Raw genomic sequence first — 11,102 nt, 5'->3', positions numbered from 1 at the left:
ATCAAACTCTTCCATGACTCTAGCTCAGGGGGACACTCAGGTATTCATGCTACATACAAGAGGCTTTCTTCTCTGTTTTACTGGTCCAACATGGATAAACAAATTCGAAACTACATAAGGGAATGTGATGTGTGCCCGAGATTTAAGTACAATGCTCTACCCGGTTTGCTCCAACCTCTACCTATTCCAGAGGAGGCTTGGTCTCAAGTCAGTTCAGACTTCATTGAAGGTCTACCCTTATCTGCGGGAAAGTCTACAATACTTGTTGTGGTTGATAGGCTCACAAAATATGCCCACTTTATGAGTTTAACACATCCTTACATAGCCCTGACTGTGGCTCAAACCTTCTTGGATTATGTGTTTAAACTGCATGGCCCTGCCTACTATTTTGATTAGTGACAGAGATAAGGTTTTCTTGAGCAACTTTTGGTAAGATTTCTTTAAGCTGCAGGGTGTGGAGCTGCATTTATCTAGTGCCTACCATCCTCAATTGGATGGCCAAACTGAAGTCGTGAATCGTTGCTTAGAATCATATCTTCGTTGTATGTGTGGGGATCAACCGAAATAATGGAGCAAATGGCTGAGTCTTGCTGAGTTTTGGTATAATACCTCCTTCCATTCGGCCATTGAAACCAGACCTTTTAAGGCTCTATACGGCTATCCACCTCCCATCCACATTCCTTACTTTCGAGGTGACTCCCCTGTTCATGATGTAAACGAAAGATTGGTGGTTAGAGAGGCTATGTTGGAAGTCTTGAAACATCATTTGGGCCGTGCTCAAAAGAGAATGAAGAGCCTGCATGATAAACACAGATCTGAACGCACATGACAAACTCGGGGATTGGGTCTACCTAAAGCTCCAACCTTATAAGCAAAACACACTACGTGATTGCCAATTTCAAAAGCCGAGTCCTAGATACTTCGGCCCTTTAAAAGTCCTCGACAAGTTTGGTGAAGTTGCATACAAGCTACAACTTCTTCCTAATAGCAAGTTTCAGCCGGTGTTCCATGTATCTCAATTGAAGAAACGAATGGGACCTCTCACTCAACTACACGGCTCTCTACCGGCTGTGGGCAACTCCACCTTCTTGGAACCAGTCCAGATTCTGGAAAGGCGTTTAGTTAAACACGGAAACAAGCCAGCAACCCAAGTTCTAGTTCACTGGGCCAACTCATTTCCCGAAGATGCAACGTGGGAATTTCTTCATGATTTGCAGGAGAAGTACCTAGCTTTTAAACCTTGAGGACAAGGTTGATGTTAGAGGGGGAGATTTGATACGTGGAAGAAGAGAAGAATAAGTGAAAGAAGAATAAACGCTACGAGAAAGAGTAAATAATGCGGTGCATGGTCGCATGCACCGCCGAGAAACAGAGGATCAAATGAGCTCAAGCGTAAAGTGTAGAGTTAGTTAAACGGTTAGGAGTTAGTTATGAGCTGGTTGTAATTCGGTTAAATGCGGGTGGCAGCCTGTATATAAGCTGCCTCCTTACTGTTTAAACTCATAATTCGAATTAATTCAAAACTCCCCTGCTTCTCCTCTCCTATCTTCTTCGTATAGTTCAATTCGTATGGGTGCAATTCCGGTGGCCGTTCACTCTTTCGGCAACCCCAATTTTGCACCAAAGTTTCCCAAGGATAGGAAGAACTTAGTGGACCGCTAAGATTAACATGTTTTTCATTTTGAAGTCGGTTTGGATTCAAAACGTTTTCTAGGGGACTTTTGACTTTGCGAAACCTAGGGAGATTATAAGAATTGGGAGAAAACACTCTTGGAAGAAGAGATTGAAATTTCAACTATTGAATTCTTGTCTACCATGGGTGGCTAGTTCTCTAGATGGCTCATAGTTTGTACTACGGTTAGCAAAAGACATGTTTTTCATTTTCTGAAATTTTTGGTTAATTTCTGCAATTTAATTTAATATGTGGTGCCTATTCTTATTTGGGTGGTTTTGATTGTAATCAAGATAATATATGATACACCTAAATTCCTATGTTTCTTTAACTCGAATTGAAGAGAAAGCATAGATAGAAAACCTTGTACGGTTTTACCTCCCAAACACATGGAAAAGAACCATTAAAGAATACTCTAGCAGAGCTTTATAGATTAACTCGACTGAATTCAAAATATAAAAAATTATAAAATTAATAAAGTCTACTTAATTAAAAGACGCACTCGACGATTCATATAGTCTTGCAAATATATATTCCATTCTTTGAATGCAATTTGCATTGGTGGCTGATGCATTCTTGATGGAAAATTTTGAAATTTATGGAAAAGATAAACCAGTACTACTGTTTGTTTCTTATCATGAAAGAATACAAAGAAGAAAATTGTTGTCCATTCTTTTAGGACTTTGGTGCAACTACAGTAGGAAATTAGGCATAAAATCAATACATATTGTTAAGTGATTAGCTCGATCACAGCCGTAGATTGAGATTAGTTTGAGATGGTTTATTCCTAGCCATTGGACGTAGCTAGTCATTCTTTGTACTTAGAGTTTATATACTCATTTTAAATTTGGGGCTAGGGCAGTAGTAGTTCATCTCTCTCGACTGTAAGCTCACAAAATTGATTTACGCTTTTAATAAAAGTTTTGCTCATCTTCGTTGCAATTCATCTTCAACAGAATCGCTTGTCTTCAATTGGCACCGTCTGTAGGAAACCGGTGGTGATTTCTCTGATTGCGAGAGTTTCTGTTTTGGGGATCGAATTCAGGGCGAAGATACGATGGCTTCAAGATTTGAGGCTAAGAATTCACATGCAAGAATAATTTTGCTATTTGGAGAATGAAGATGCGTGCTATGTTAATTCAACAGGGATTGGCAACTGCGTTGTCGACTGAGAGTAAAAATGAGAATGAGAAGGAGGTTCTTGATGAGAAGGCGACTCAGAAATGAGCTAAAATTGAGGCAAAATCACACATTGTGGTTGTTCTATGTCTTGGGGATAAGGTTCTCAGAGAGGTTAAGAAGGAGACAACAGCGACTGACATCTTGAAAAAGTTAGAAGAGCTTTATCTCACCAAATCTTTGGCTAATCAATTATACATGAAACATCGCCTCTACTATTATAAGTTCTTGGAGGACAAGGGGGTATTGGAGTAGATGGAGGATTTTAGCAAGACAGTTGATGACCTTGAGAATATTGATGTGTCTATCGGTGATGAAGACAAGGCAATTCTGCTGCTCAATGCTCTACCAAGATCTTATGATCAGCTTTCTGAAGCAATTTTATATGGAAGGGATATGTCGATTACATTACTACAAGTCCAATCTGACATCCGTGCAAAGGAAATTCATAAAGGGGGGCAGGTGAATAGCAATGGAGTTCTTGCAGAAAGTTTAAATGTCAAGAAGCATAAATTCAAGAAATCATTCAAGAGGGATTCAGAATCTTCAAAGGCTCCTTAAGGGGATCAAAAGGAAACCCGTTCTTGCTACTAGTGCAAGAAACCCGAGCACCTAAAAAAGGATTGCTATGCTTGGAAACGAAAGCAAGGAGAAGGTGGAGGGAAAATGGTGAACTCCACAGATTATGTTGAAGATAATGATCATCCTGATATCTATGTGATGGAATACAGAGATGGTGTTTCCCCTGATTCCGGTTGTACTGTTGTTCTGCCCATCTTGATTTTTGTTGGGCCAAATGGGTTGCACCTCTTGAGGTGGTGGATAGGCTGGAGGTGGTTGAGGTGGTGGATTTGGTTTTGCGTCAGACCACCTAATATTGGAGTGATCTCTCCATGGAGCATCCCTTTGCTTTCCAGGGTTCCAACTCCCATTTGGTTTCAACTTCCTACCGCATTCACCTGTAGCGGATACTCAGCCTCCCCGGTCGGACCATAGTATGGGTAGATTTCCTCTGCCCCCAGCGCTAGTTTAGCTTTATCAATAGGAACGGGCTGGTTATTCTTCTCCAAGGCATTCAAGAGCGCCTTTTCTAGTTTATCGTTAGCTGCGTTGGTTGGCACCCATCTAAGTATTGTTGTGCGCAGACTGTCATAGGCTTTTTTGGCATTGATTAATCTGTCCACAATCTTTTTGGCCTCGCGTACCCGCGGCTTAGAGAAATCCCCACCACTTGAGGAATTTACCAAATCTTTACTCTCTGGTGTCATCCCTCATAGAAGTTGTTGTAAACTTCTGCCTCCACCATATGATTATTCGGGCAGGAGTCTAACATTCCTTTAAATCTACTCCAATACTGGCTCAGCGTTTTGTCACTCTCCTGGTGGGCTCCTTGTATCTCCTTCTTAAGTGCATTTGTCTTCGAGGCTGGAAAGAAATAGTCTTAGAATGCAGACCTGAAGTCAGCCCAAGACTTGATAGAATTAGGGGGCAACCTCAATAACCATTTATCTGCCTCCCCCTTCAGTGTGAATGGCAGAGCTCGCAGACGGTAGTCTTTTTCACTTGACCCTGCTAGTCTCTTTTGTATCTCGCAGAGCTTGTAAAACTCAGGCAAGAACTCATAGGGGTTGTCAATCTTTCTCCCGTAGAAATGGGGCATGACGGCCAACACATTATTTTTCACCTCAATCCCGGATTGTCCCGGAGTTACCACGATTGCTTGGGCTGGCTCACCATTCAAATGAGCACTTAAGGATCCAATTTCGGGGTTGTCAAACGAACTTAACCCAGAATTTTTTTTTACCACCAACGAAAAATTTCTTGTTATATTAATAGATTAAAGAACAATTTTGGAGGGTGTACTTCAAGAAAAACTATCCTCAAAAATTGAAGAACTTGAATCTCTTGAAGTTGTGGTTGAGAAATTACGAAAAAATATGTATCATAATATTATTTGCCATAATTAGTTCACCGATGGAAAATAAAAAACTCGGGTAAAGTTCGTGATATTATTTTTCAAGTTTAAAGTTTATGGGAAAATCCCAACTTTTAAAAATTTCAATATTATTAGGGGCCAATATCCCAAAAAAAATGTACGGACACACTCCATATATTGATGTGTTAAATACATTGCTTCAACTTTTAACATAAAGTGGCTGAATGCATCTTAGGCTTAGGTCAGACACAAGTTATAATTTGGACGACCGTATTTTTATTTGGACAATTGTCTTAAAAATCATTAACTTTGGCCGAAATCTGGTATTTCCTATTATCTTCAAATGTGTACAGAAAAACTATGAATTTTAAACTCGGTCGTAAATTTCCCCAAATAGGTCGCACACGTCTCGGATGGGTGACATGGCTTATTTTATCCTATGTGTCTGTGTCGTGGCATCTGACATGGCTTATTTTATCCCATGTGTATGTGTCACCCTTCTCCCAAATCGCAAGCTCGAACTGTCACCCAAATTACGAGGTCTTTCCCAAATCGCAAGCTTAGACATTCGAGTTTATGAATGGAACTGAATCTCAACAACGGACCCTGGTGGGGTCGGCCAACCCCACCGCCGTCTCTATTATGTGTCTCAGTTGTGCAATTATTTCATTAATATTTATATAAGACATTACTCCCCCGACCCGTCCCTATTATGTTTCTTAGTTTTCCATTTTGATACAGCTCTTATCAATTGGCATATTCATTTTTACTCCCTCCGTCCCATAGAGACAGACCATATTTCTTTTTTCATCTGTCTCATACGAATAGTCAATATCTAGTTATAGCATCCTTTTTATGCTTCTCTTTGACTACTCCCTCCGTTCCAAAGTAATAGAGTCATTTTACCATTTTGGTACGTTCCATAGTGATGCACTATTTTTTATCACTAAATAAACCTGCAAATATATATAGTATAGCTAAAGGTCAGTACCGAATATCGAACACGGGGAAGGCAAACACAAAGTGTCTATCCTCTACTTGAACTCGATTACTATCTGGAGAAATGAGAATTTTTGGAAAACTTTTGAAAACAGAAAACAATTGAAAACAAATAACAACTAGATGCGAATAAAACACGGAGACAATCGATTGAGATAAGGGAATCCCAGGGATGTGCGTTCACAGTTATGGTTATACAAATTCCAAACTACAATTGAAGGGGTTGGCAGCAGAAGCGCTCACATAAATCAATTACATTATAATTCTGATCTATTTAGCGGATTATTTAGACAAATTCTATTCGCGTAATTATCACATGTATCATGCTCAAAACTCAAATAAAACATGCTTTAAATTAATTGAAACCTAAAACATGCTTTTCTACGGTTTAGCCATTATACCTTGAAGATTCTCCAAAGAATCGAAGATAGCTGGCGCCTTCTCCACGTGAAGATCTTTAGTACAAAACCACGGATCTTCTGTCTGGTTCCCGGACTGTAAACTGATATCAGGGTGGGCTGATCTCACCAGTGCACTAGGACTTAAATAGAGAAGACAGAAATCCTTTCCCTCGGAGGAGAGAAAATTCGACTCCTCCTAGAAGAGAGGGGCCGAAAATTTTAAGAAAAAAAAAACAAGTATTTTTTTTGTATCCTTTATTCTCCTATTTATAATAAGTCACATATTGGGCCTAGACAGGGATCTATGGAAGGCTTTGGATATGAGCTCCTCCAATTAGGTTTTTACTAATTAAATTAAACCCAATTTAATATAAGCTTATAATTAGAATATTACGAACAACCACTACAGAAGTAATATTGCACTCCCCATCCAAATCCGAAATTATAAGTACTTCGGGTTTCCATTACTTTATATTTATTTCCCGCGCTTAAGATAGAAACATCCATTAATTAATTATTGTCTGCTACGGACTTAATTAATTAATATCTTATTTATTCCAAGAGAGTACTCAGCAAGAAAATCTTATTTATTATTCATAGAGTAATTAAACTCCAACTAGCTAGGTTCCGAATAATAAAACTTTATTTCAAGCTTCTCTTGAGGATGTTATCAAACGAGACTCACCTCGCGCACGATTCAACATAATAGCAATGCTAGCACCGCTAGATATTAATCTCCACTACCCAATATACCAGGCTTATTGGGTTGCGAAAAACCCGCACCATTTGGTAAGTCAAAGTAGTGCATAATCAATACCGTATGCTCAATGCTAACGTACATTGATTGAGAAATAATTTACGAGACCTTCGTCTTTCAGTAGATAGCATAATGACTGTCTCGCTGTTAGATCCATTCAGTGTTATACCACACCAATGTCATCTTATTTCAGTAAGGCTTAGAAATAATCGGACTGACATTTCAACCTTTCACGATAGGTAGTCTAAGCCTATCTAGGTTGTGAAATTATTCTTTTTCTTTGTTTAGAACTGACCGTGTTACCATAAAGTGAACGACGCCCACAACCGGTCTACTAAAACAAAGACTTAGACTTTGTTAAGTTACTCATACATTTAAATATGTAATAAACATCCATTAAATGTAAAACATAACAACATTATGACAAAAATAATCTGTTTATTCCTTTGGAAAAAAAAAGAGTTTTAACAGTACTCAATCACTCGAAAGGTGATTTCTAGTATACAAACTCTAACAATCTCCCACTCATACTCAAAACAGCTTTCGAGTATAAAAAAAATATGCACTACGTCTAAAATTCTCCCACTTATACTGAAAGCGAGTTGAGGTCTCGAGCGAGTTGAACTCCCATTTCTTCTACATGGCGTTCAAACGGTTTGATCGCCAATGCCTTAGTGAAAGGATGTGCCAGGTTGTTCTCTGACGCAATCTTGACCACTTGTATGTCTCCTCTTTGCACTATATCTCTGATGATGCTCTTGGTTCCTTCGAAATTGCCACAGCACCAGAATTGTCACAATAAATGGTGATGCTCTTGGGCAGATTCGTAACCACACCTAAATCCATAAGAAAGTTCTTGAGCCATACAGCCTCCTTTGCAGCCTCCGAAGCGGCCACGTATTCGGCTTCCATGGTAGAGTCTGCAATGCATTTCTGCTTTACACTCTTCCAAATTACGGCTCCACCTCCTAAGGTAAACACATAACCATAAGTAGATTTCCTCGAGTCATGATCAGCTTGAAAGTCTGAATCAGTATATCCCAAAGGACATAGCTCGCCTGTTTTGTAAACTAGAACATAGTCCTTAGTCCGTTTAAGGTACTTGAGTATGTTCTTTACTGCAGTCCAATGTCCTTGACCCGGATTTGACTGATATCTTGCTACCATGCCAACAGTAAAGAAAATATCAGGCCTTGTACGAAGCATATGATACATGAGACTACCAACTGCCGAAGCGTATGGTATCCTTCTCATCTCTGCTATCTAAGATGCAGTCTTATGACACATCTCTTGAGATAAATGGATGCCATGTCTAAAAGGTAAGAAAACTTTCTTGGCATCTTGCATGCTAAAACGACTAAGTACAGTGTCGATGTAGGGCTCTTGAGATAAGCACAACATCCTTTTCTCACGGTCCCGTAGGACCTTGATACCTAGAATGTGTCCTGCGTCTCCCATATCCTTCATCTCGAACTGGTTTGACAACCACGTTCGTACTGATGACAACATCTTTTTATTGTTTCCAATTAGAAGAATGTCATCTACATATAAAACTAAGAACACCACATTCCCTTGCTCAACCTTCTTGTACACGCAGCTCTCGTTAGGGCATTTTTCGAATCCAAACTTATGAACAGTCTGATTGAAACACTGATTCCATGATCTGGATGCTTGCTTGAGACCATAAATGGCCTTCTTAAGCTCCCAAACCATGTGCTCTTTGCCCTTAACGGCATAACCTTCGGGTTGTTCCATGTAGATGGTCTCCTCAAGACTCTCGTTCAAGAACGCTGTCTTAACGTCCATCTGCCACACATCCCAATCCATGTAAGCAGCTATAGAAATAGTATCTGGATCGATTTGAGCATGGCCACCGGGGAAAAGGTCTCGTCGTAATCGACACACCTTCCTTTTGGGTTACCCCTTAGCCACTAGTCTTGCCTTAAAGACTTTAACTCGTCCATCGGGTCCACGTTTACGTTTGTATATCCACTTTCTCCCAATGGCTCGGGTAGGACAGATAAATCGTAGACGTCTTTGTCTATCATAGATTATAGTTCCGAATCTATTGCACTTACCCATTGGCAATGATCGACATCCGCCTGCGCCTCTGCAAAATTCCAGGGATCTAGTACATTGTTGTCCGAGGAGTGATCCATAGATTCTCCCAACCAATGTACCTTTCGGGCTCATGAGAGACCCTCCCACTGCGGCGCGGCACTACAATATTAGGTGTAGAAGTTGAAGGTTCGGGAATTGGTTGTACTATAGGTACTTGTTCTTGGTTAATGGAACTTGTGACTGAAGTGAGCTCTTCAAGATCCACCTCACTGCTGGGTGTATGATTCATGACAAAGTCTTCCTCTAAGAACGTCGCGTGAGTGCTCACTATGACTTTCTTGTCTCGGAGACTATAGAATTCATAAGCTTTCGATCCTTTGGGGTATCCTATAAACAAACATACCTCTGTCCTTGAGTCCAGCTTAGTTGGATCCTTTTCCAAAATATGAGCTGGACACCCCCATATCTTGAGATGCTCTAGATTGGGCTTGCGCCCAGTCCACAACTCATATGGAGTGACAGGAACAGATTTTGACGGTAAATTGTCTAAAATATGACTCGCAGAAAGCAAGGCATGTCCCCAAAAAGAAATAGGCAGTCGTGCATAACTCATCATCGATCGGACCATGTTTAACAAGGTCCTATTCCTTCTTTCAGCTACGCCATTCTGCTGGGTGTGCCCGGCGCAGTCAGTTGGGATTCTATTCCCTCTACTGATAAGTAGTCCAAAAACTCGGCACTGAGGTATTCGCCTCCGCGATCAAATCGCAGGCTATTGATACGTTTTCCATGATGCGTCTCGGCATAAGCCTTAAACTCCTTGAACTTGACAAAAGCTTCAGACTTAAAGCGCATCAAATAGACATATCCAACTTTCGAGTAATCATCAATAAAAGTAATGAAATAGCGAAAGCCGCCTCTTGCCTCGGTTGACATTGGTCCACACACATCAGTATGAATGAGTTCTAGTACTTCCTTGGCCCTATTACCTTTCACCCTAAAGGGTCTCTTAGTCATCTTGCCTTCCAAGCAGGATTCACACGTGGAAAATGATTCAGTATCTAGTCCTTTAAGAAGGTCTTGATCCACGAGAGTTTGAATCCTCCTTTGGTTGGCATGTCCAAGTCTAAGGTGCCATAAGTACGTTTCGTTCATTGAACTTGAAGGTTCTTTTCTTTTCTTTGAAATTTTCGATGCATTATTGAGTTCTAATTTGCGATTATTAAATTGTGTAGATATGATTGTGTATAGATTGTTTTCCATGATACCACGACAGATATAAGAACCATCTTTCTTAATAATACAACTGTCATTAAAAGAAATCGAATATCCATCAAAAACCAATTTAGAAACTGAAATTAAATTTCTTCTAAAAGAAGGTATCAACAAAACATTCTTCATAACCAAAAATCTATCACTACTAAAATGCAAATAAACGTCTCCCACTGCAACGACCGCCACTTTAGTAGCGTCGCCCAGCTGGACTTCGATCACTCCATCATATAGCCGTCTTGTCACCTGCATTAAATCAGGATCAAAACAAATATGACCAGTCGCACCAGTGTCTATAACCCAAGTATGAGATGAAGTTGAAGCCAAACATGACTCAACAACTAGAGCTTGGTGCATACCTATAGCCTTGCTCTTTTTAGGGCAGTCTGGCTTCCAATGCCCCTTCTCTCCACACTTGAAACACTTTCTGGTTTGCTTCTTTCCCGACCTCCTCTATCTCTTTCCCTTAGCTTCCTTAGGTGTGACCAGGTTTGTCACTTTCTTCTTTCCTACGCCAGGCCTAGGGCCAGAGGAACGATGTGATGAACTGACCATCGCAGCCTTCGCTTGGTTCATGAGATCCTCTGCCGACTGAAGTTCAGTCAACAACTCAGCCAAGGTATACTTTCTCTTGTTCATCTCAAAGTTGAGCTTGAACTGCTGAAAGCTGGGGGGCAGACTCTGAAGGATGATAGTAACCTGGGACTCGGCATAAATGACACCTCCCAAAACCTCAATTTGATTGAGGTGGCTCATCATCTCGAGGACATGGTCCTGCACAGACGAGCCTTCCTTCATAGTCTTGCACATGATACTCCGAAAAGC

At 40.4% G+C, this 11,102-nt stretch overlaps 1 protein-coding gene across 1 annotated transcript; it reads left to right on the top strand.

The window, feature by feature from the left end:
• Window positions 1-800: 800 nt before the first annotated feature.
• LOC148932539 (uncharacterized) lies at window positions 801-1,244 on the top strand. Its single transcript, XM_089065142.1, has one exon. The coding sequence runs from the start codon at window positions 801-803 to the stop codon at window positions 1,242-1,244; it is 444 nt and encodes a 147-aa protein (XP_088921268.1).
• The last annotated feature ends 9,858 nt before the right edge of the window (window positions 1,245-11,102 follow it).

Source organism: Salvia hispanica, chromosome 2 (assembly GCF_029641045.1).
Source record: "Salvia hispanica isolate PSC_SH4W2 chromosome 2, Shi_PSC_v1, whole genome shotgun sequence".
Lineage (NCBI taxonomy): Eukaryota > Viridiplantae > Streptophyta > Magnoliopsida > Lamiales > Lamiaceae > Salvia > Salvia hispanica.
The sequence above is the reverse complement of the archived record's forward strand: the minus strand, read 5'-3'. Positions and strand labels throughout refer to the sequence as shown.

Coding starts and splice junctions, on each gene's coding strand:
- LOC148932539 (XM_089065142.1), top strand. CDS start 801: ATGATAAACACAGATCTGAACGCACATGACAAACTCGGGGATTGGGTC.